The 26,587-nt window shown below is 46.0% G+C and overlaps 1 protein-coding gene across 1 annotated transcript; it reads left to right on the top strand.

Annotated features, from left to right (window-relative positions):
• Nucleotides 1-104: 104 nt before the first annotated feature.
• Nucleotides 105-21,981, top strand: cfap44 (cilia and flagella associated protein 44; the record flags this gene model as incomplete). The annotated part of the gene is made up of 34 exons (XM_084169441.1): nucleotides 105-202; nucleotides 2,014-2,197; nucleotides 2,326-2,488; nucleotides 2,573-2,675; nucleotides 2,803-3,019; nucleotides 3,215-3,329; nucleotides 3,461-3,625; nucleotides 3,767-3,922; nucleotides 4,096-4,143; nucleotides 4,242-4,341; nucleotides 4,456-4,550; nucleotides 6,251-6,460; nucleotides 6,621-6,731; nucleotides 6,850-7,002; nucleotides 7,295-7,522; nucleotides 9,407-9,549; nucleotides 9,695-9,974; nucleotides 10,099-10,154; nucleotides 10,303-10,465; nucleotides 10,639-10,769; nucleotides 10,864-11,066; nucleotides 11,141-11,306; nucleotides 11,412-11,589; nucleotides 11,823-12,064; nucleotides 12,351-12,564; nucleotides 12,776-12,979; nucleotides 13,129-13,324; nucleotides 13,421-13,534; nucleotides 13,667-13,797; nucleotides 14,144-14,260; nucleotides 14,557-14,758; nucleotides 14,926-15,086; nucleotides 15,198-15,332; nucleotides 21,709-21,981. Exons 2-34 carry the CDS (start codon nucleotides 2,094-2,096, stop codon nucleotides 21,979-21,981), a joined length of 5,277 nt encoding a protein of 1,758 aa, XP_084025567.1. The 5' UTR covers nucleotides 105-202; nucleotides 2,014-2,093.
• Nucleotides 21,982-26,587: the final 4,606 nt, after the last annotated feature.

Below are 26,587 nucleotides of genomic sequence, written 5' to 3'. Positions count from 1 at the left end.
AGGCCTATTTGCCTTTTTGATGCACTGAATCTTTCTGATAATTTCCTTATAACAGGTGACCCCACAGGAAAGCAGGAACCTTCTGGGGAAACGGAAAGTGAAAATGTTCAGCCACCTCCAGAGAACAACACAACTTCCCCATCAGCAGGTGCACAGGAAGCACATACACAAGCAGAGGACCCTTCACAAGACAAAGCTCAGGGTAGTAGTGCTCTTTTTATGACCTTTCTGTCTAGAGTCCACACATACAGTGGGGAAAAAAAGTATTTAGTCAGCCACCAATTGTGCAAGTTCTCACACTTAAAAAGATGAGAGAGGCCTGTAATTTTCATCATAGGTACACGTCAACTATGACAGACAAAATCACATTGTAGGATTTTTAATGAATTTATTTGCAAATTATGGTGGAAAATAATTATTTGGTCAATAACAAAAGTTTCTCAATACTTTGTTATATACCCTTTGTTGGCAATGACACAGGTCAAACGTTTTCTGTAAGTCTTCACAAGGTTTTCACACACTGTTGCTGGTATTTTGGCCCATTCCTCCATGCAGATCTCCTCTAGAGCAGTGATGTTTTGGGGCTGTCGCTGGGCAACACGGACTTTCAACTCCCTCCAAAGATTTTCTATGGGGTTGAGATCTGGAGACTGGCTAGGCCACTCCAGGACCTTGAAATGCTTCTTACGAAGCCACTCCTTCGTTGCCCGGGCGGTGTGTTTGGGATCATTGTCATGCTGAAAGACCCAGCCACGTTTCATCTTCAATGCCCTTGCTGATGGAAGGAGGTTTTCACTCAAAATCTCACGATACATGGCCCCATTCATTCTTTCCTTTACACGGATCAGTCGTCCTGGTCCCTTTGCAGAAAAACAGCCTCAAAGCATGATGTTTCCACCCCCATGCTTCACAGTAGGTATGGTGTTCTTTGGATGCAACTCAGCATTCTTTGTCCTCCAAACACAACGAGTTGAGTTTTTACCAAAAAGTTATATTTTGGTTTCATCTGACAATATGACATTCTCCCAATCCTCTTCTGGATCATCCAAATTCACTCTAGCAATCTTCAGACGGGCCTGGACATGTACTGGCTTAAGCAGGGGGACATGTCTGGCACTGCAGGATTTGAGTCCCTGGCGGCGTAGTGTGTTACTGATGGTAGGCTTTGTTACTTTGGTCCCAGCTCTCTGCAGGTCATTCACTAGGTCCCCCCGTGTGGTTCTGGGATTTTTGCTCACCGTTCTTGTGATCATTTTGACCCCACGGGGTGAGATCTTGCGTGGAGCCCCAGATCGAGGGAGATTATCAGTGGACTTGTATGTCTTCCATTTCCTAATAATTGCTCCCACAGTTGATTTCTTCAAACCAAGCTGCTTACCTATTGCAGATTCAGTCTTCCCAGCCTGGTGCAGGTCTACAATTTTGTTTCTGGTGTCCTTTGACAGCTCTTTAGTCTTGGCCATAGTGGAGTTTGGAGTGTGACTGTTTGAGGTTGTGGACAGGTGTCTTTTATACTGATAACAAGTTCAAACAGGTGCCATTAATACAGGTAACGAGTGGAGGACAGAGGAGCCTCTTAAAGAAAAAGTTACAGGTCTGTGAGAGCCATAAATCTTGCTTGTTTGTAGGTGACCAAATACTTATTTTCCACCATAATTTGCAAATAAATTCATTAAAAATCCTACAATGTGATTTTCTGGATTTTTTTCCCTCAATTTGTCTGTCATAGTTGACGTGTACCTATAATGAAAATTACAGGCCTCTCTCATCTTTTTAAGTGGGAGAACTTGCACAATTGTTGGCTGACTAAATACTTTTTCCCCCACTGTAGGTAGCTCCCTCATGAGAGAGCTGGGTCATGTACAGTAGGTAGAAACCATTTAGAAACAGGGAGGTAACTACCGGAACTTGTACAATAAGAACACAGATTTTTTTTTCATGGCAAAATGTTTCACTATGGTGTGCCTACATCTCGACCATGGCCTGATGAGTGACAGCAATCTTTCTTTTCAGCTCATGCAGCCTCTGAGCAGGTGCAGCAGCAGCCAGGTGGGAGTAGTGATGCTGTGGAGGAAGAGGAGGAGCGAACGGGGATGAAGAAACTCCCTGAGGACATGTACTACAACTATGATGAGCTGTACTCCAGACCAGTCATCACTGCAGACTCGGAGATCCCAGAGAACCTGCTGCACCTTACGTATCTTTTAACACTGTGTATGCCATGTGCCAGAGTTTCTGCGTAGAAGTCTACACAACCCAGTCATGTTCATGATATTATGTTTGTGTATTGCGTTGCTTTTGCGTTGCACCTTAACATTCTTCCAGTCACTCTTTTGGGTATGACTGTGGGCGCAGAGCCAACCTGCAGCTGCTGGATGAGCGAACGCTGGCCTTCGTGGCTGGAAACCTGCTCATATTCCTGGACGTCCGGACCAAGGAGCAACGCTACCTCCGCTCCTGCAGTGGGGGAGGCATCGGCGCCGTCATGGTACACACACACACAAACACTGGCCCTGGATAACCTTGATACACCCTCATTTATAACCCCATCTGTAACTGTGTTTCTCTGCAGGCCCACCCCAGTAATAGGTATTTTGCTGTGGCAGAGAAGGGAGACCAGCCCAACATCGTCATCTATGAGTATCCCTCATTACGACCCTACCGCATTCTCAGAGGTATGGAAACTGTACAACATGCACACAGGCACGCACACCCATTATGGTGTTGAATTTTTTTTTTCAAACAATGTATAAAGAATATGATCAATGATCAAGACATTTGGTTTGAATCCCTGCCCATTAGGTGGGACAGGGCAGGCATATAGCTTTGTGGACTTTAACCGTGAGGGCACCCTGCTGGCCAGTGTGGGTAGTGCTCCGGACTACATGCTGACCTTGTGGGAATGGAGACATGAACAGGTGATGCTGCGCTGCAAGGCCTTCTCACAGGACGTCTACAGGGTCACCTTCTCACCTGACAATCCTGGGCTACTCACCACCTCCGGATCAGGACACATCAAGTTAGTAGCAATCAATTGATCAAAATGTATTCGTACTAGCACTTTTATACATTTGTCACAAAGTGCTTTATAGAAAGCTGGGTGGAGAGAAAACAGATTTCAAAATGAAATATTGACAACAAATACAAAAATTGTGTATTATGTGTACAGTGTCATACACCATGTGAGTTGATCTCTTTTCAATCATTCTTCCAGGTTTTGGAAAATGGCCAGCACTTTTACTGGTCTCAAACTGCAAGGGCTTCTGGGAAGGTTTGGGAAGACTGCCCTCACAGATATCGAGGGTTATGTGGAGCTGCCCGATGGGAAGGTCTGTCCACTGCTTTTATCATTCAATTCCTGCTATTCATACATCATTGAAATTGACCCGAACCCAAAGCAATATTCTATTTTCTCTTGTTCTATGTTGTCCTGATGACATCCCTTCTGTCTGGGTGCCAGGTAGTGTCGGGGTCTGAGTGGGGAAACATGCTGCTGTGGGACGGGGGCCTGATTAAGGTGGAGATATGCCGTAAGGGGGGCAGGACGTGCCACGCTGGCACCATCCAGCAGTTTGCTTTGGATGAGGGGGAGCTCATGACCATCGGCACCGACGGAGCCATTAGGGTAACCTTTCAGATACTATACAGTCCTCTCAGCCTCAGTCTAAGTGGTCTCTGCTAACCCTAAAATGCAGGCCTGAACAACTGATCTGGGGACAGTTTAGTTGTTTGCTCGCTGTGTAATATCTTTCTCCACACCGTGCAGGGCTGGGACTTTGAGAGCATTGACACGGCAGACTGTAACGATGACAGGGGTCTGTTTGAGATTGAGCCCATGAACGAGATGGTAATCGGACGCAACGTCAGCCTGTCCTCCATGGTCAAAAGCTGCCTGCCAGACTCCTTCATCTGGTTCGCCCAGGTCAGAGGGCAGGGGTCAAGGGTCATACAACAACACTTACCCTAAAGTCCTACAACCATCATTTTCAAGGGTCATACAACAACACTTACCCTAAAGTCCTACAACCATCATCAAGTTTGGGAAACAATACTTTTTTTTAAATTAAATAGCGTGTCAAATGTATCTCTTCTCAGGATTCCAATGGAGGCATCTGGAAACTGGATCTTTCATTTTCCAACATTGTGAGTTGCACTTTCCATCAGCACAGTGTTTGAGTGTGTGTGTGGGACTGTCTGTATTGGGTCTTGTATTAAATGACTCCATTATATTGTGTGTGCAGACCCAGGACCCAGAGTGTCTGTTCTCCTTCCATGCTGGAGTGATCCAGGGAATGGATGTGTCCAGCACCAGCCATCTGATGGCCACCACCGCTTTAGACCGTGAGAGACACCTATCACTGTACACTACTTCACACACAGCCCAGATTATAGAAACGCATCATTTTTTTTGTCAATTTGTTCCAAACACACTCTCTTTCTTCCTCTCTTTCTCAGGCTCAGTCAGGATTTTTGACTTCCTTGCGAAGAAAGAACTAACAACCAGCCGCTACAAACAAGGTGGAACAACACTGACCTGGGCGCCACGCCTGGTATGTATGTGAGACTTGACTACAGTGCATTCGGAAAGTATTCAGACCCCTTGACTTTTTCCACTTTGTTACGTTACAGCCTTATTCTAAAATTGATTAAATAAAAAATCATCAATCTACACACAATACCCCATAATGACAAATTGAAAACAGTTTTTTAGAAATAACAAATACCTTATTTACATAAGTATTCAGACCCTTTGCTATGAGATTCGAAATTGAGCTCAGGTGCATCCTGTTTCCATTGATCATCCTTGAGATGTTTCAACAACTTAATTGGAGTCCACCTGTGGTACATTCAATTGATTGGACATGATTTGGAAAGGCACACACCTGTCTATATAAGGTCCCACAGTTGACAGTGCATGTCAGAGCAAAAACCAAGCCATGAGGTCGAACGAATTGTCAGTACAGCTGGATTATGTCGAGGCACAGATCTGGGGAAAGGTACCAAAACATTTCTACAGCATTGAAGGTCCCCAAGAACACAGTGGCCTCCATTCTTAAATGGAAGAAGTTTGGAACCACCAAGACACTTCCTAGAGCTGGCCGCCCAGCCAAACTGAGCAATCGGGGGAGAAGGGCCTTGGTCAGGGAGGTGACCAATAACCTGATGGTCACTATGACAGAGCTCCAGAGTTCCTCTGTGGAGATGGGAGAACCTTCCAGAAGGACAACCATCTCTGCAGCACTCCACCAATCAGGCCTTTATGGTAGAGTGGCCAGATGGAAGCCACTCCTCAGTAAAAGGCACTTGATGAATGCCAAGCGTCACGTCTGGAGGAAACCTGTCACCATCCCTACGGTGAAGCAGCGGCAGGCACTGGGAGACTAGTCAGGATCGAGGGAAAGATGAACGGAGCAAAGTACAGAGAGATCCTTGATGAAAACCTGCTCCAGACCGCTCAGGACCTCAGACTGGGGCGAAGGTTTACCTTCCAACAGGACAGCGACCCTAAGCACACAGCCAAGACAACGCAGGAGTGGCTTCGGGACAAGTCTCTGAATGTCCTTGAGTGGCCCAGCCAGAGCCTGGACTTGAACCCGATCTAACATTTCTGGAGAGACCTGAAAATAGCTGTGCAGCGACGCTCCCCATCCAACCTGACAGAGCTTGAGAGGATCTGCAGAGAAGAATGGGAGAAACTCCCCAAATACAGGTGTGCCAAGCTTGTAGTGTCATACCCAAGACTCAAGGCTGTAATCACTGCCAAAGGTGCTTCAACAAAGTACTGAGTAAAGGGTCTGAATACTTATGTAAATGTAGGATTTCCACAGGTGGACTCCAATCAAGTTGTAGAAATATCTTAAGGATGATCAATGGAAACAGGATGTACCCAAGCTCAATTTCAAGTCTCATAGCAAAGGGTCTGAATATTTATGTAAATAAGGTATTTCTGTTTTTTATTTGTAATACATTTGCACACATTTCTAAAAACCTGTTTTTGCTTTGTCATTATGGGGTATTGTGTGTAGATTGATAAGGGGAAAAAAGTATTTAATCCATTTTAGAATAAGGCTGAAATGTAACAAAATGTGGAAAAAGTCAAGGGGTCTGAATACTTTCCGAATGCACTGTATATGGTAACATAATCATTTATGTAGTGCCTTGTTGTCTTTAGGTCTCAACGTGCTTTGCTTATCTGTGTAGGTTACTGTGCGTTGAGATTGTTCTGTGTGGCCCTTGCCTGTGTGTATAGGTGAACCCTAGCGGAGGGCTGGTGGTGGTGGGCTTTGAGGACGGGGTGGTCCGTCTGCTGGAGCTCTACAACCCCCAGAGTTTACGGGTGGTTGCCGGGCGCAGTCGCTATGGACACGCCGAGCTCCGTCTCAAACAGGCCTTCAAACCCCACAATGCACCTGTGACGGCCATTGCATACGAACGCAACGGAGAGATCCTAGCTACTGGGGTAGGGAGGGCCGCAGACTATTAGCCAATGTGAAATCAATCATTAGCTCCTTTCTGTAGACACTCCCCTTGTAGACCTAAAGCAAACTGGATGGGTATAATAACAAATATCAATAATCCTCTCCCCTCCACCATCCCTCCTTCCCTCTTTCCCTCTCTAGAGTATGGACTGCACTGTGTTCTTCTTCACTGTGGGGGACAGGTACGACCCCATCGGCTTTGTCACAGTACCAGGACCTGTACAGGGGCTGGAGTGGTCGCCCCAGTCACATGTAAGTCTGATCCCAGATCAGTCAGAAATGTACGCAAGGCAATGGCACATGAGGTTAATAAGTTAGAACCCTTCTTCTGTGTGTATGTGTGTGTGTATATATGTGCGTGTGTGTTCAGGACAACAACACCCTGCTGGTCCTGTGTAAGAGTGGTCATGTAGTGGAGGTCCAGTCTCCAGACCCGGAGGCCCAGAACCATGGCACCACCTACCACATCTCTGGCCTTCCCACAAGACACTTCACCTTCAGCAGCATCAAGTCACACATCAAGGTCTGGCCCTCACTGTCTGAGATCAACTGTACTGTAAACACGTTTCATTTTATATATTTATCCAGGATAGTCCACTCAGTAACACGTTGCAGGGAGTCATGGGTTCCATGGAATCAATAAAACATACACATCACATAAAAGCTGTCTAGATACAAAACACAGTTTACACAGAAGCATGCCTAATAGGAAACGTACAAAAGCACGCTCACATTATATCTGTTATCTGCTTTGTGTACAGCTCTTTTGGTTCAACTCCGGCATGGGTGTGTAATTGTGAGTGTGTGTATTTCAGCGGGAGGAGGAGATTGCGCGCAGGCAGGCTCTGAAGGAGAAGAGGCAGAAGGAGAGAGAGGCGCAGCTGAAGAAAGCCAAGGAGGAGGGCCTTGAGCCCACTGAGGAGGAGCTGCAGGAGGTAGAGGAGGAGGAAAAGGAAGAGCTGCCCCCTCTTTACACCCCCGACCCCCCCAGCCCCCTCTGCTGTGGCTTCTACTCTCAACCCGGGGCCTTCTGGCTCTCCATGGTACACACACGCGCACACACACACACACACACACACACACACACACACACATTAACCGGGGCCATCTCTCTCTCGCTCTCTCCCTCTACATTTCACATTTACATTTTGGTAATTTAGCAGATCCTCTTATCCAGAGGGACTTACAGTTAGTGCATTCATCTTAAGATAGCTAGGTGGGACAACCACATACCGTGCCTTCAGATCCCTTGACTTTTTCCACATTTTGTTACGTTACAGCCGTATTCAAAAATTGATTCAATTGTTTTTTTCCCTCATCAATCTACACACAGTACTCCATAATGACAAAGCAAAAACAGGTTTTTAGAAATGTTTGCCCCCCAAAAAAAGGAAATATTACATTTACATAAGTATTCAGACCCTTTACTCAGTACTTTGTTGAAGCACCTTTGGCAGCAATTACAGCATCGAGTCTTCTTGGGTATGAAGCTACAAGCTTGGCGCACTTGTATTTGGGGAGTTTCTCCCATTCTTCTCTGCAGATCCTCTCAAGCTCTGTCAGGTTCGATGGGGAGCATCGCTGCACAGCTATTTTCAGCTCTCTCCAGAGATGTTTGATCGGGTTCAAGTCTGGGCTCTGGCTGGGCCCCTCAAGGACATTCAGAGACTTGTCCCGAAGCCACTCCTGCGTTGTCTTGGCTGTGTGCTTAGGGTTGTTGTCCTGTTGGAAGGTGAACCTTCGCCCCAGTCTGAGGTCCTGAGCACTCTGGAGCAGGTTTTCATCAAGGATCTCTCTGCAATTTGCTCTGTTCATCTTTGCCTCGATCCTGACTAGTCTCCCAGTCCCTTCAGTTGAAAAACATCCCCACAGCATGATGCTGCCACCACCATGCTTCACCGTAGGGATGGTGCCAGGTTTCCTCCAGACGTGACGCTTGGCATTCAGGACAATCTTGGTTTCATCAGACCGGAGAATCTTGTTTCTCATGGTCTGAGAGTCTTTAGGTGCCTTTTTGGCAAACTCCAAGCGGGCTGTCATGTGCCTTTTACTGAGGAGTGGCTTCCGTCTGGCCACTCTACCATAAAGGCCTAATTGGTGGAGTGCTGCAGAGATGGTTGTCCTTCTGGAAGGTTCTCCCATCTCCTCAGAGGAACTCTAGAGTTCTGTCAGAGTGACCATCGGGTTCTTGGTCAGCTCCCTGACCAAGGTTGTTCTCCCCCGATTGCTCAGTTTGGCGAGGCGGCCATCTCTAGGAAGGAGGTCTTGGTGGTTCCAAACTTCTTTCATTTAAGAATGATGGAGGCCACTGTGTTCTTGGGGACCTTCAATGCTGCAGAAATGTTTTGGTACCCTTCCCCAGATCTGTGCCTCGACATAATCCTGTCTCGGAGCTCTACGGACAATTCCTTCGACCTCATGGCTTGGTTTTTGCTCTGACATGCACTGTCATCTGTGGGACCTTATATAGACAGGTGTGTGCCTTTCCAATCAATTGAATTTACCACAGGTGGACTCCAATCAAGTTGTAGAAACATCTCAAGGATGATCAATGCTGTGGGATTATTTAGGATACTCTTTGAAGAGGTAGGGTTTCAGATGTTTTCGGAAGACGGGCAGGGACTCTGCTGTCCTAGCTTCAGGGGGAAGCTGGTTCCATCATTGGAGTGCCAGAACAGAAAATAGCTTTGAGTGGGAGCTGCCCTCCCGTAGGGGTAGGAGGGCCAAGAGACCAGTGATGGCAGAATGGAGTACTCAGGTTGGGGTGTAGGGTTTGAGCATAGCCTGAAGGTAGGAACAGGCAGGTCCTCTTGCTGCTCCGTAGGCAAGGACCATGGTCTTGTAGTGGATACATCTTCGACTGGAAGCCAGTGGAGTGTGCGGATTAGCAGGGTGAACACCAGGCTCTCTCTCTCGCTCTCTCTCAGGGAGGCTATGACTCGGGGTTCCTGTACCACTGTAAGTTTTCCGAGCAGCAGGGTGAGGACCCGTTGCAGCGCCAGGATGAGCCGTTCACCTTCCTGCCTGTCCAGAATACAGACGAGGACCCCATCCGCACCATCACCTTCAGGTTAGGGGACTACACAACTGATGGCTGTAAACATTTTCATTATCAGTGTGTCTGTGTTGTGTAATGTTGTAACTGCTGAGGTTTGTAGATGTTCTGTTTATGTGTGTATATGTTGACCGGTTGTTGTGGTCTCTCTCTGTCCCAGCTCCAGCAGGCAGCTGTTGCTGTGTGGCATGCAGTCAGGCAGTGTCCGGGCCTACCCTCTGCAGCCATCTGACTTCCACCTCACCTCCATGCAGGCCTTCTGGGCTCTCAGCGTCCATGACAACCAGTATGGACAGCTGCGCCAGCTGCGCTGTAGCTTTGACGACCAGTTTGTCCTGACGACGGGGGAGGACGGCAACATCTTCTCCTTTAGCCTGCTGCCCCAGGAGGACCTGCAGAAAGCCCTGCAGCGCAGCAAGGCCAAAGTCCCCTCACCACGGGTCAGTGGGGGGCAGGGAGGGAGGGAAGAATAGAGGGATGGAGGAAGCGAATGGGACAATAAACACATGCATAACACAAGTGAGTGCCAGTTCAGTGGTTGACTGTGTGTTGTTGGTGAAACAGGTTGGCGTTGAGATGGAGGGTGTGGCCCAGGATATCGAAGACCCGTCGGCATACAGGTGAGGGAGATACCTAGAGAGACAAACAAACAAAGACACACCTGGCTAAAGGCAAACCAGCCCCTCTCTCTCTCCCCCTCTGTCACACACCCCTCTCTCTTTCTTCCCCTCCTCTATTTCTCTCTCTCCCCCACTTCCCTCTCTGTAGCATTGAGACGGCTAAGCAGAAGTTGGAAATGGACCGTATGCGTCGGGAGGCTGAGATGAGGAAGGTGGAGAGACGTAAGAAGCTGGCCGAGCTGCAGAGCCAGTTCAAACAGCTACTGGAGAAGAACCAGGGTCTGCCCGAACACGTCCGCTTGCACCGCACGGTACACACACAAACAAACCCATACACCCCTACACCCTAAATCCACACCTTTGTCCCTCAGTGTTTATGTATCATAACCAACCAAAAGGCACTTGAATGTTTCTGTGATTAACCTAATAAATTGTAGCATATTTCTGGCCACAGCCCAAGAGAATCTAGTGTGTGTGTGTGTAGGAGCTGGAGTTGGACCGGCGGTTCCGTGAGGAGACCGAGAGGATGACGGCCCAGAGGGTGCGAGAGGCCAGGAAGGAGCTGGCCTGGGAGGAGGAACGCCACCGCATTGGACTCAAGAAACTACAGGAGAGGTACTCAACCAGAAACCACTCAACCTGCACTCTCACCTGGTAGTGCACTTAGGGAATGGGGTGACATTTCAGATTTGCCCACTGGCTCTTCCAGGTTCTGGGATTCTCTGGAGTCGGACACCGTTACTGTGGTAGCGTTCCAGAGCGACCACAGGATCTCCACCTATCGTCTGCTGGCAATGTCCCAGAGGTTCCACGAGCTGAAACAGAGGGAAAGGGTGTGGGGCCCGGGGGCAGGGGGGCAGGAACGTTGGAGGAACAAAGCTGAGGTCGGCAAAGACAGCTCCAACATCACAGGTGAGAGAGAGAGAGAGAGAGAGAGAGAGAGAGAGATAGAGATAGAGAGAAATAATGTGTGTGTCTCTGGCCAGCGGACCAGGAGGACCTGGGTGGGGAGGCTGTTATGGCGCCCCATGTGGTGCGTCCAGGGGGCAGCAAGCTGGCTGGCCGCCAGGCAGAGAAACTCCGCAAGGCTACGGAGAAGGCAGAGCGAGCCCGGGCTAAGATAGAGAAGAGGAGGAAAGAGTGGGCTGAACTGTGAGTCTGTTATCATATGGCCTCTGTTGAAGTTTCTTAGTCTCCATTTCAGAATCACTGTCCTCATTCTTCCCTACATGACTGTATCTCTATGTGACTGATTAGGTACGCAGCAAAGCCCAATGAGAACTGTGAGGATCCGGAAGATGTGCGAGCTATCCGATTGGCTACGGAGAAGATGGGCGACTTCAAGCTGAAGACGGCCAAAGACTTTACGGTCCCAGAACACCTGAGGATGAACGCAGAGAAGAAGAGAGCTCAGCTGGTCCACCTAGAGGAGAAGGTACTAGGTTACATCTCACACTTTACACTTCCTCTCAATCTTTACCATTCAAAACCAAATGTACTGTATGTAATACACTAATAGACCTGGTGACCTCTGTACCTGACCCCCGCCCAAACTAATATATTAGATAAGACCAAATAACAGAATGTGGTTGGGAGGTTGCCTGGTGTTAGCACAATGATGATGTTAGTGGATAATCCTATTTTTGTTTGTCCCTCTGTGTCTGTCAGATCCATGAGAGGAAGACCCAGATGAACAGTCGCATCATGGCCCTAAGGGACACTAAGGTGAGACTTGTGTCCCGCCTACGCTCCCAAGCCCAGCAGCTACAGGCTGTCCAGGAGTGCCTGGCGCCTCATTTCTGCAGCCCGGCCCCCACCCTGCCCTCCCTGCTGCCCGAGGAGACCCCTGAGAGGAAGCTACGCTACACCCGCACCACCCTGCAGCGCTACGGGGCCCTGAGGGCTCAGAGGTAGGTCTGGCCTGGGACTGGGAATGGAGCAGAGCTTACTGTAGGTTCATAATAACTCATCAATGATAGATCATTGATAAAAAACAGTTATCACGTTCCTAAGTCTAAAGGTCAGTCTGATCCAAATGATTTTTTTGTCCCACAAAAAAACTAAATATTCGAAATATTATAGAGACATAAACATACAGTAACTAACTACTATCACGTTGCATTGAACATGCGCACCCCCCCCCAACCCCCCCTAATAATTCAGCGATAACGATTATTGTGCCAATCCTACCCACAGGGCCTGTACCCATGGCCAGGAACCAGAGGGGGGCCTGACTCTGCTGGAACAGCTGGAGGCAGAGATAGAAGGAGAGGAGGAGACCCCCTACCATACACCTGCAGATAGGAGAGAGAGGGAGGTGGAGGAAGCTGGGGTGACAGAGCTGGAGGAGGAGATGAGGGAGGTGGAGGAGATCAGGCTTCTGTATGAAGAGGACTCTCTGCTGGAACAGGTCAGCCTTTCCCATAGTTTATTTTCCAGGTGGGGTGCAAAGGCCCCCAATGCAACATCCAGGCTCTCTGGCATCAAATTGTCAACTGAAACCAAGCTAACCTCACTCTTCCCCTCACTCTTCCCCTCTCCCTTATTTCTCTCTCTCCCTCCCTCACTCCCATTCCCCTTCCTCTTCCCTTTACCCCATTCTTCTCACCCTCTCCTCTCAGATGTCGTCGTCAGTGTGGCAGTTTGATGCGGAGCTGTGCCTGCTGCGTCATGAGAAGCTGTGGCTGGACATCCAGATGAAACTGGCTGACCTGCGCCACGTCACCCTGTTCCAGGAGCTGCTGCTGCTCAAAGAGTTTGAGAAGAGAGAGAACTCCCTGCAGGAGAGACTCAATGCCTGCGTGGAGGAAGAGGAAGACCTCAGGGTACCTGGGAGGGAAGGAAGGGGTGTATGTATGTATGTGTGTGTGTGTGTGTGTGTGTATGCTAAGGCAGGTGTTTCAGGTTTGTGTGTGTGTCTCTGTATTCCACATGACCATCATCCCATCTCTCTCCTCTTCCCTGCTCCTCCCAGTCTAAGCTGGAGGAGTGTAAGCAGGCACTGGAGCTGAAGCGGAGGGACATCTCCAAGCTCCAGGAGAGAGAGAGGGCCATAGCTGCCACCTTCCAGGGCTCTCTAGGGGAGAACAACAAGTTTGCTGACTTCCTCACCAGGGTCTTCAAGAAGAAGATCAAACGCGTCAAGAAGAAAGAGAAGGTCGGCAATGACGGTAAGTGAAGTCCTGGACCCCTCTGAAAGTGTGATTGTGTGTGTTGAGTGTATGGTTTATCAGTGCCCAGCTCATCCTGTTGTTGTTTTCTACCAGAGGAGCAGGAGGACAGTGATGAAGAATCTGATGAAGAGTCTGACTGGGATGATGATGAGGATGACAGTGGCTCAGAGAGCGGTGGTCCTCTGGATGACAGCGTCTGCCCCCCAAGTCAGTCGCTACCATTCACCTTACAGTATTCTCAGTTATACACCACATTGTGCTCCCTTATTTAGCCACAGATATGCACTCTAACTGTGTCTGTCTGTCTGTCTACCTGTCTGTGTGTGTGTGTTCCCCCAGACTGTGACTCGGAGCTGTTTGAGAACACGGTGCAGCTGCGTGAGCGTCGTCTGGACCTCGAGGAGCTGCTGGTGGAGGAGAAGAAGATTGCAGACAACCTGAGGAAGGAGTGTGACTCCCTCGTCAAGAAGGTGCACATTCTCTGACCCCTTTCCTATCTTCCACTCCCTTAACCTCCTCCCATCCTCTCTCCTCTTACATTTTCTTCCATTTCTTCTGTCTCTATTTCTCCTCTCTTTATCTCCATACATTCCGTTTTCCCGTCAACCACTCCATCTTGTCATTATCCACTCTTCCCCCTTTGTCTTCTCCACTCCTCTTTTCTCATCTCATCCTCCACTCCCAAAGCTTTTCTTGTTAACCACTCATCATGATCTTTCTCAACACCTCCTTATCAGTGTATCTCTGTCTTCTTTTCTATCTTTCTTGACATTCATTTAACCTTCATCCAGTCTGTATTGTGACTGTATGTTGTAGGAAAAAGTGGTTCATGGCAGTCTGAAGGCAGCAGAGGGAGACCTGGAGCTGTTCAACAGAGAGAAACAACAGAAGCTCAATGAGCTGGATGTGGTGGTTCCCCTCAGACTGCACCAGGTGAGGAGAGGAGAGAAGTCTATCTCGCTTTCTGGGTCTTTCTCAATTGTCTTGCCTCAATTCCTGGCATCCTTTCCCCCTGTCCTTTCCTCGCCTCCTCAAAACATCAAAGAGAAGTGAGGAGAGGATTTGAGGGAACACGTTTGTAAGAAACGTGACTGTCCTTGTTCACTCGTACATCATCACATGTCATCATGCCTTTAGTTATTAGTGATCGATATAAGTAATAAAACTAAGTCAACAACCCATATTAGAAAATACAGAATTAATGGTTTCTCCCTCCCTCTGTGTACCAGATAGAGTTTATGAGCAATGGGGTGGTGCCGTGCAGCCTGGCCCCAGCTCTGGTGCTGAACACAGTGGCGTTGGGAGGACTACAGGAGAGGATTAAAGAACTGCAGGTGGAGAAGAGTGAACAGAGAGACCTCTACAGACAGGCCAGGCAGCAGCATGTCCAGCTCATCCACGACCGCAACGACATGGAGGCCAAGATACAGAGTAGGCTGAGGGGGACTGGGGGCACAAAACTGCGGAGAACATTTGAAAACAGATCGTTCTAAATACCAGGCACGGCACTTAAGTTAAAAATAAGATACTGCAGATCACGATTGCATCCTGTGCATCGCATACATTCTCTGTTTACGGTAAACCCTGTGTGTGTGTAGGTCTGGAGGCGCGCTGTGAGCAGCTGATGCTGATGAAGTTTGGGAAAGTGGTGGACCTGGAGGCCTTACAGACTCTGTCTGGAAACAGAAACCTGGAGGAGATGAGGCAGGAGAGCAGAGTCCGAGAGGCTGCTTACACACAGGAGCTCAGACAGTGGGAGGTATGGCAGAGTGTGTGTGTAAGGTGTTTGTTTATGATACACCTTCGTATGTGTGTGTTTAAGGTGTTTGTTTATGATACACACGTGTGTGTGTGTGTGTGTGTGTGTCAGGTGAAAGTGACAGAGGCCCGTCATGCGGTGACAGAGGTGACAAGGCATCACACCGAGCGTCTCCTCAGTATGAACAGCCTGCTGAGCCAGAAGAAAGAAATGGAGGACAAACTCAACACCAGGCAGAGCAAGATGGTACTGTACGTGTGTGTGTTTTCATAATTTATGTGAAAGTGCTTTTATGATAGTGTGTATGCACGATATGACATGTCTGGACTCCCGAGTGGCGCAGTTTTTTTTAAATTTTATTTCACCTTTATTTAACCAGGTAAGCCAGTTGAGAACAGGTTCTCATTTACAACTGCGACCTGGCCAAGATAAAGCATAGTAGTGCAATAAAACAACAACACAGAGTTACATATGGGGTAAAAGACATAAAGTCAGAAATACAACAGAAAATATATATACAGTGTGTGCAAATGTAGCAAGTTATGGAGGTAAGGCAATAAATAGGCTATAGTGCAGAATAATTACAATAGTATTAACACTGGAATGCTAGATGTGCAAGAGATTATGTGCAAATAGAGATACTGGGGTGCAAATGAGCAAAATAAATAATATAGGGATGAGGTAGTTGGGTGGGCTAATTTCAGATGGGCTGTGTACAGGTGCAGTGAACGGTAAGGTGCTCTGACAACTGATGCTTAAAGTTATTGAGGGAGATGAGAGTCTCCAGCTTCAGAGATTTTTGCAATTCGTTCCAGTCATTGGCAGCAGAGAACTGGAAGGAATGGCGGCCAAAGGAGGTGTTGGCTTTGGGAATGACCAGTGAGATATACCTGCTGGAGCGCAGACTACGGGTGGGTGCTGCTATGGTGACCAATGAGCTAAGATAAGGCGGGGATTTGCCTAGCAGTGATTTATAGATGGCCTGGAGCCAGTGGGTTTGACGACGAACATGTAGTGAGGACCAGCCAACAAGAGCGTACAGGTCACAGTGGTGGGTAGTGTATGGGGCTTTGGAGACAAAACGGATGGCACTGTGATAGACTACATCCAATTTGCTGAGTAGAGTGTTGGAGGCTATTTTGTAAATGACATCGCCGAAGTCAAGGATCGGTAGGATAGTCAGTTTTACGAGGGCATGTTTGGCAGCATGAGTGAAGGAGGCTTTGTTGCGAAATAGGAAGCCGATTCTAGATTTAACTTTGGATTGGAGATTCTTTATGTGAGTCTGGAAGTTGAGTTTACAGTCTAACCAGACACCTAGGTATTTGTAGTTGTCCACATACTCTAGGTCAGACCCGTCGAGAGTGGTGATTCTAGTCGGGTGGGCGGGTGCCAGCAGCGTTCGATTGAAAAGCATGCATTTAGTTTTACTAGTGTTTAAGAGCAGTTGGAGGCTACTGAAGGATTGTTGTATGGCATTGAAGCTCGTTTGGAGGTTTGTTAACACAGTGTCCAATGAAGGGCCAGATGTATACAAAATGGTGTCGTCTGCGTAGAGGTGGATCTGAGAGTCACCAGCAGCAAGAGCGACATCATTGATATACACGGAGAAAAGTGTCGGCCCAAGAATTGAACCCTGTGGCACCCCCATAGAGACTGCCATAGGTCCAGACAACAGGCCCTCCGATTTGACACACTGAACTCTATCTGAGAAGTAGTTGGTGAACCAGGCGAGGCAGTCATTTGAGAAACCAAGGCTATTTAGTCTGCCAATAAGAATGCGGTGGTTGACAGAGTCGAAAGCCTTGGCCAGGTCGATGAAGACGGCTGCACAGTACTGTCTATTATCAATCGCGGTTATAATATCGTTTAGGACCTTGAGCGTGGCTGAAGTGCACCCGTGACCAGCTCGGAAACCGGATTGCATAGCGGAGAAGGTACGGTGGTATTCGAAATGGTCAATTATCTGTTTGTTAACTTGGCTTTCGAATACTTTCGAAAGGCAGGGCAGGATGGATATAGGTCTGTAGCAATTTGGATCTAGAGTGTCACCCCCTTTGAAGAGGGGGATGACCGCGGCAGCTTTCCAATCTCTGGGGATCTCAGACGTTATGAAAGAGAGGTTGAACAGACTAGTAATAGGGGTAGCGACAATTTCGGCGGCTAGTTTTAGAAAGAAAGGGTCCAGATTGTCTAGCCCAGCTGATTTGTAGGGGTCCAGATTTTGCAGCGCTTTCAAAACATCAGCTGTCTGAATTTGTGTGAAGGAGAAGCGGGGGGGGCATGGGCAAGTTGCAGCAGAGGGTGCAGAGTTGGTGGCCGGGTTAGTGGTAGCCAGATGGAAAGCATGGCCAGCTGTAGCAAAATGCTTGTTGAAATTCTCGATTATTGTAGATTTATCGGTGGTGATAGTGTTTCCTAGCCTCAGTGCAGTGGGCAGCTGGGAGGAAGTGCTCTTATTCTCCATGGACTTTACAGTGTCCCAAAACTTTTTGGAGTTAGTGCTACAGGATGCAAATTTCTGTTTGAAAAAGTTAGCCTTTGCTTTCCTGACTGCTTGTGTATATTGGTTCCTAACTTCCCTGAAAAGTTGCATATCGCGGGGGCTATTTGATGCTAATGCTGTACGCCACAGGATGTTTTTGTGCTGGTCAAGGGCAGTCAAGTCTGAGGAGAACCAGGGGCTATATCGGTTCTTAGTTCTGTATTTTTTGAATGGGGCATGTTTATTTAAGATTGAGAGGAAATTACTTTTAAGGAACAACCAGGCATCCTCTACTGACGGAATGAGATCTATATCCATCCAGGATACCTGGGCCAGGTCAATTAGGAAGGCCTCCTCGCTAAAGTGTTTTAGGGAGCGTTTGACAGTGATGAGGGGTGGTCGTTTGACCGCGGACCCGTTACGGACGCAGGCAATAAGGCAGTGATCGCTGAGATCCTGGTTGAAGACAGCTGAGGTGTATTTAGAGGGTATGTTAGTCAGGATGATATCTATGAGGGTACCCATGTTTACGGATTTAGGGTTGTACCTGGTAGGTTCGTTGATAATTTGCGTGAGGTTGAGGGCATCTAGCTTGGCTTGTAGGATGGCTGGGGTATTAAGCATATCCCAATTTAGGTCACCAAGCAGTACAAACTCTGAGGATAAATGGGGGGCAATCAATTCACATATGGTGTCCAGGGCACAGCTGGGGGCTGAGGGGGGTCTGTAGCAAGCGGCAACAGTGAGAGACTTATTTCTGGAAAGGTGGATTTTTAGAAGTAGAAGCTCAAACTGTTTGGGCACAGACCTGGATAGTATGATAGAGCTCTGCAGGCTATCTCTACAGTAGATTGCAACTCCACCCCCTTTGGCAGTTCTATCTAGACGGAAAATGTTATAGTTGGGGATGGAAATTTCAGAATTTTTGGTGGCCTTCCTGAGCCAGGATTCAGACACTGCTAGAACATCAGGGTTGGCAGAGTGTGCTAACGCAGTGAATAACTCAAACTTAGGAAGTAGACTTCTGATATTTATGTGCAAGAAACCAAGACTTTTGCGATTACAGAAGTCATCAAATGATAGCGCCTGGGGAGTAGGAGTGATACTGAGGACTGCAGGGCCTGGGTTAGCCTCTACATCACCAGAGGAACAGAGGAGGACTAGAATAAGGATACGGCTAAAGGCTTTAAGAACTGGTCTTCTAGTGCGTTGGGTACATAGAATAAAGGGGGCAGATTTCCGGGTGTTATAGAAAAGATTCAGGGCATTATGTACAGACAAGGATATGGAAGGATATGAGTAAAGTGGAGGTAACCCTAAGCGTTGGGTAACAATGAAAGAGATAGCATCGCTAGAGTCATCAATTGAGTCGGTCTCCGCGTGTATAGGGGGAGGTGCAAAGGAGCTATCTAATACAGGTTTAGCTAGGCTGGGGGGTCTACAGTGATATAGTACAATTAGAAATAACCGAAACAACAATAAACTAACCATGTTTGGGCTGAGGCTAAACATAAACAGGATGTAGTACCGTAAAAAGGAACAGTCCAGCAGATATCAGCTGTATAGCTGAGTTATCATAAGGTCCGGTGGTGAAGCACTAGTAAGAGGCCACGGCTAGCGGGCCAGGGCTAGCAGATGGATGGAATCTTCGTGGTTAACGTCGTAACCACATCAGACGATTTCGTCCGCAGACCAGTCGTGTAGGATCGGCGGGACTCCGTGTCAACACTAGGTGGTCCCGTCCGGTTGACAGAGAGGTAGATAGCCGGGAGATGGGCGATGGGCCTAGCTCAGGATGATTTGATTAGCCAGACCACAGCGTCCGTTTTGTTGTAGCTGGCTGGTGGTAGCTAGCTGGTAGCGATGAAATCCGGAGTTAAAGGTCCAGTGATTCAGTGATTCCGGCGGAAAAACTGATATGTTCTGGGTCGATAACGCGCTGTGCAGACTGGCCGAATATCCGGTGATCAATGTCCAGTGATTAAAATTAATCCCGCAGAAAAAAATCCAATGTCCTGGGTAAAACACCGCTAGCTGTGGCTAATAGCAAATAGCAAGTAGCTAGTTAGCTGGCTAGCTAGTTTCAACTGGAGATTCTAGATTCTAGATAAAGGTAAGTCAAGGTAAGTCAATAATAGAATCCGTTCCACATTGAGTGAGGCGGGTTGCAGGAAAGTATATCTTGTAGAAGGATGAAAAGTCTGATAGGGAAATATGTACGAAAAATAGGGTATTTACAGGCTATTTACAGACAGACGATAAAAACACAACTGCACTACTACGCCATCTTGGAAATAATGGTCTAAGGCACTGCATTGCAGTGCTAGCTGTGCCACTAGAGATCCAGGCTCTGTCGTAGCCGGCCGTGACCGGGAGACCCATGGGGCGGCGCACAATTGGCTAAGCGTCGTCCAGGGTAGGGGAGGGAATGGCTGGCAGGGATGTAGCTCAGTTGGTAGAGCATGGCGTTTGCAACGCCAGGGTTGTGGGTTCGATTCCCACAGGGGGACAGTATAAAAAAAATAAAAAAAATAATGTATGCACTCACTAACTGTAAGTCGCTCTGGATAAGGGCGTCTGCTAAATGACTAAAATGTAATGTAAATGTAAATGTTTATATGCAGTAAATAACAGCGTGCCTCTGTGTGTGTGAGTGACCTTCTGTGCATAGGCAGGGCCTATAGCTAAGCTTCCCCTAAAGTAAATTTAATTAAATTGCCAAAATAGGCTCCTACACCAGAAAGCATGATTTGGCCACAGTGGATCATCAGCTTCCTTAAAAAAATAATCTGTGGATTGTTTTAAGTCGCATAGCCTACAGTCGGAAGAGACACAATACATTATTTATCATTCATTTCTATTGGGCACAAAATAATCTGAAACACAATCAAAACAAACAAAAATGCTTGATGTAGTCATTGCGTGCAATGAATATGGGACCAAATACGTAACTTTTTACTACTTTAATACACATAAGTGAATTTGTCCCAATACTTTTGGTCCCTTAAAAATGGGGAGGACTATGTACAAAAAGTGCTGTAATTTCTAAGTAGTTCACCAGATATGGATGAAAATATCCTAAAATGTAATCTGACAGTCTGCACTTTAACCTCATAGTCATGTATCATTTCAAATACAAAGTGCTGGAGTACAGAACCAAAACAACAAAGAATGTCACTGTCCCAGTACTTTTGGAGCTCACTGTAATACAGAACAATAATAGACAAGAACAACTCAAGGACAGAGCTACATACAGGTTAGAGTGACGTCATTGTATTTGTGTCTCCCATTCTCGTAGGCCTATTATATGGATCAGACAACGTCATTTTTATTGATGTGTTTGTCAGTGTCAGCAGAGTAGGCTAACCAGTAATTTTTGTTGTATTAAAAAAGATTCTGCTAATGTCTCCAGTCATAAAAAGTGTAGTAGAATTGCATGAAATGTGTTTATAAAAAGGGCAAATTTTTCCCCGTGCAAAGAAAGGAGGAGAAACGTATCTGATATAGCCTAGGCCTATACTCTACGCCAGGGTTCCCCAACTGGCGGCCCGTGGGACGAATTTGGCCCACAGGTGATTTTATTTGGCCCTCCAAGTGATTTTATTGTTGGACATAAGACTGTAAAAACAACAGCAAATCAGCTCCAAGTGGTTTTAATTTTGGAAATCTGTTCCAAAGTATTCCCACGCATAGAGAGATATACTGTATGTGATCGTATATACAGTTCTAAGCAAGGTTTGAAATGATTATGTTTTAGTCAAATATTATCTGTTTGGGCTTCTTGCGGTCAATTTGCAGTCTACAACTCACTTGTAATTATGTTCCGGCCCCCTGACCATCCATACGCTCAATAAAAAATAAAAAGAATTGGCTGAATCTAGTTGATGATCCCTGCTCTACGCCACTACGCGCTTAGCCATGCATTGAACAGTATTTTTTTTAGAACAGTGATTGAGTTATATTATTAGCCTAAATTATGACTATCCAATCTACTCATCACATTAGGAATAGTAGGCCATCTTACATAAGTCTGCAAATGCGATGATGCATGGAATGCTATATTATAAAGGTGCATTTTTTTATGATGAATATTTGCTTCCCCAAACTTGAAACTCACGTGCCGTGTGGGTGTGTCAGGGTGCCCAGTTCCAGGGCCGTCGGCATGCTGAGGAGGACGAGAGGCGGAGGCTGTACCAGCTGGTCCAGAGTCAAGCCCAGGAAGCCAACGCCCTCCGCCAGGAGATCAACATCCTATCTAAAAAGGGGGGTCACATCCTGCCCCCCAGCCAGGCCCTGCTGCCCCCCCTGCCCGCCGCCCCAGCCCGCTCCACCCATACCAACCCAGAGAGGCTCAGACACTTCAAACTGGGAGGGGGGCATCCATCCACCAGCAGCCAGGGGGTGGAATAGAGCCTAAACACTCACATAGATAATACACACACATATTATACAAAGATAACACATTCACACATTAATATTAATGTGTGCAGACACACACATACAGTTAAAGTCGGAAGTTTACATACACCTTAGCCAAATACATTTAAACTCAGATTTTCACAATTCCTGACATTTAATCCTAGTAAGAATTCCCTGTCAAAGGTCAGTTAGGATCACCACTTTATATTAAGAATGTGAAATGTCAGAATAATAGTAGAGACACTGATTTTTTTCAACTTTGATTTCTTTCATCACATTCCCAGTGGGTCAGAAGTTTACATACACTCAATTAGTATTTGGTAGCGTTGCCTTTAAATTGTTTAACTTGGGTCAAACGTTTCGGATAGCCTTCCACAAGCTTCCCACAATAGGTTGGGTGAATTTTGGCCCATTCCTCCTGACAGAGCTGGTGTAACTGAGTCAGGTTTGTAGGCCTCCTTGCTCGCACACGCTTTTTCAGTTCTGCCCACAAATGTTCTATATGATTGAGGTCAGGGCTTTGTGTTGGCCACTCCAATACCTTGACTTTGTTGTCCTTAAGCCATTTTGCCACAACTTTGGAAGTATGCTTGGGGTCATTGTCCATTTGGAAGACCCATTTGCGACCAAGCTTTAACTTCCTGACTGATGTCTTGAGATGTTGCTTCAATATATCCACATAATTTTCCTTCCTCATCATGCCATCTAGTTTGTGAAGTGCACCAGTCCCTCCTGCAGCAAAGCACCCCCACAGCATGATGCTGCCACCCCCATGCTTCACGGTTGGGATGGTGTTCTTCGGCTTGCAAGCGTCCCCCTTTTTCCTCCAAACATAACGATGGTCATTGTTGCCAAACAGTTCTATTTTTGTTTCATCAGACCAGAGGACATTTCTCCAAAAAGTACGATCTTTGTCCCCATGTGCAGTTGCAAACCGTAGTCTGGCTTTTTTATGGCGGTTTTGGAGCAGTGGCTTCTTCCCTTTTGAGCGCCCTTTCAGGTTGTCGATATAGGACTCGTTTTACTGTGGATATAGATACTTTTGAACCCGTTTCCTCCAGCATCTTCACAAGGTCCTTTGCTGTTGTTCTGGGATTGATTTGCACTTTTCGCACCAAAGTACGTTCATCTCTAGGAGACAGAACGCGTCTCCTTCCTGAGAGGTATGACGGCTGCGTGGTCCCATGGTGTTTATACTTGCGTACTATTGTTTGTACAGATGGACGTGTTACCTTCAGGCGTTTGGAAATTGCTCCCAAGGATGAACCAGACTTATGGAGGTCTACAATTTTTTTTCTGAGGTCTTGGCTGATTTCTTTTGATTTTCCCATGATGTCAAGCAAAGAGGCACTGAGTTTGAAGGTAGTCCTTGAAATACATTCACAGGTACACCTACAATTGACTCAAATGATGTCAATTAGCCTATCAGAAGCTTCTAAAGCCATGACATCATTTTCTGGAATTTTCCAAGCTGTTTAAAGGCACAGTCAACTTAGTGTATGTAAACTTCTGACCCACTGGAATTGTGATACAGTGAATTATAAGTGAAATAATCTGTCTGTAAACAATTGTTGGAAAAATGCACAAAGTAGATGTCCTAACCGACTTGCCAAAACTTAAGTTTGTTAACAAGAAATTTGTGGAGTGGTTGAAAAACGAATTTTAATGACTCCAACCTAAGTGTACGTAAACTTCCGACTTCAACTGTACCTCTCATACTGTATTTTTGCACACCTGCCCCACACTGCTTCCCCCTCTTCCTCACACACACTTATGCCTAGCTGTAAACAAGACCTTTCAGAGAATAAACTTGTTCGATTTGATTGACTTAATGTTTTTCTTTTGTGGTATATAGCTCCTTATGCCATTCTGCTCTGGGGGTGTTGGGAAGGGCAATGAACAATAAATGATCTATTCTATTCTATCATGGTGAAGATTTCGACCAACTAGCACAGAGCTATGGATTTGTCTCTACTCAGACCATGCAAAATTAACCCTCGAAGTACCGGTGTGGTGATACTGATGATTTGTCACCACAGATGCTTTGTTTTACATTTCAAGTTAGGATAATTAACGTGGCAGGTTAGAATTAACGCAGCAGGTTTGGTAAATTAACGTAGCAGGTTACGGAGAATGAGGTTAAGGTTAGGAAAAGGGTTAGAGCTAGGCTATACAACTGTTGTCCCCGACATGACCACTAGATGGAGCTGTAGGCGTACTTCATCTAGCCACAACAGTAGAAATGTAAACAAACTATCTGTGGCAACAAATCATTAGTCACATAACACAAGTGGGTCATTCCTACCATGCGGTGCCTTTTATGTCCCCATGAAATATCACTTCTTATTTACTGTAAAATGTGCATTCCAAAAGGCTTTAAATATAAGGTCAGGTGTCCATTACCTTAAAAACAAAAAAAAAAGTATTGTATTTTTTTGTTTATGACATTTTACGATATAGCCATTTTGACTTTGTGGCTGTGGTAACTAGTGACAACCTATACTGAACAAAAATATAAACGCAACATGCAACAATTAACGATTTTACTGAGTTACAGTTCATATAAGGAAATCAGTCAATTTAAATAAATAAATTAGGACTCAAGCAATGGATTGCACATGACTGAGAATACAGATATGCATCTGTTGGTCACAAAATAAGTAGGGGCGTGGATCAGAAAACCAGTCAGTATCTGGCTTGACCCCCATTTGTCTCATGCAGCGCGACACACCTCACATGGAGTTGATCAGGCTGTTGATTGTGACCTGTGGAATGTTGTCCCACTCCTCTTCAAAAGCTGAGTGAAGTTGCTGGATATTGGGCGTGAACTGGAACACGCTGTCTTACATGTCAATCAGAGCATCCCAAACATGCTCAATGGGTGACATGTCTAGTGAGTATGCAGCCCATTGAAGAACTGGGACATTTTCAGCTTCCAGGAATTGTGTACCGATCCTTGTGACATGGGGCCTTGCATTATCATGCTGAAACATGAGGTGATGGCGGCGGATGAATGGCACGACAATGGGCTTTAGGATCTCGTCACGGTATCTCTTTGCATTCAAATTGCCATTGCGATAAAATGCTATTGTGTTTGTCTGTAGCTTATGCCTACCCATACCATAACCCCACCGCCACAATGGGGAACTGTTCACAATGTTGACATCAGCAAACCGCTTGCCCACATGAGGTTGTGGGTCGGTTGGACATACTGCCAAATTCTCTAAAATGACGTTGGAGGCGGTTTATGGTAAAGAAATTAACATTCAATTCTCTGGCAACAGCTCTGGTGGACATTCCTGCAATCAGCATGCCAATTGCATGCTCCCTCAAAACTTGAGACATTTGTGGCATTGTGTTTTGTGACAAAACTGCACATTTTAGTGGCCTTTTATTGTCCCCCGCACAAGGTGCACCTGTGTAATGATCATGCCGTTTAATCAGCTTCTTGATATGCCACACCTGTCAGGTGGATGGATTATCTTGGCAAATAAGAAATGCTCACTAACAGGGATGTAAACAATTTTGTGCACAACATTTGAGAGAAAGAAGCCTTTTGTGTGTATGGGAAATTTCGGGGATCTTTTATTTCCGCTCATGAAACATGGGATCAATACTTTACATGTTATGTTTATATTTTTGTTCAGTGTAGTAGGGTACTAGGGGGTAACTACCCCCCCCCCCCCCCCCCCCTAGTACCCTACTACACTGTTATGTGGATGAAGATCATGCTTAGGTGGATAAACTATAAATGGAAATAAATGGCTACAGTGTACACTTTTTTAGTTATCTCATGAAATGTTGGTTTTAGAAAAGAGACGCTTTTTTTAAAGTACCGGGATAACTGTTACCCCAGTAGAAGAATATGGCATAGGGTTTTAAAATCCATTTAGTCCGTTTCATTTAGAAATTCTTCAGTAAGTAATACTTAAAAGCTAAGTCTAGTTGTCTTATATTAATTATTTTAATAAAATATGGGGGGGGGGGGGGGATAAATGGTGTTGCACATGTCACCATTAATATCCGCACTATGAGGAGATTTGATGTAAAGTCACTATTTTTAACTCACCTGCACATTAACTTTCTTTGTTCTTTCTTTGTTGTTCCTTTTCCATACAATCCATTATGTACAATTGCACTAAATATTATTTGAATAATGCAAGATTTTAAATCCCAGCACTTTAAAATGATATTCAGGAGCAAAAGGTTTTCAATAGTTGTTTATAATTCATTTTAAAAAATATTTATTGGAATATAATATTGGAATGGAATATAACTAATAACATTAAAATACCATTGGAATATAACATTTAATAACAACTTCACTCAGTGTAACATTGATGTGGTAACTCTTATCAAATCAAATGTTATTTGCCACATGTGCCGAATACAACAGGTGTAGACATTACAGTATGAATAATAAAAAAATAATGTATGCACTCACTCTGGATGTAAGTCGCTCTGGATAAGAGCGTCTGCTAAATGACTCAAATGTAAAATGTAAATACTTACTTACAAGCCCTTAACCAACAATGCTACTTTTTTATAAAAAAGAAAAGCAAATAACTAAAGAGCAGCAGTAAAATAAAATAACAGT

Source organism: Coregonus lavaretus, assembly GCF_964263955.1.
Source record: "Coregonus lavaretus genome assembly, chromosome: 9".
NCBI lineage: Eukaryota > Metazoa > Chordata > Actinopteri > Salmoniformes > Salmonidae > Coregonus > Coregonus lavaretus.
The sequence above is the reverse complement of the archived record's forward strand: the minus strand, read 5'-3'. Positions and strand labels throughout refer to the sequence as shown.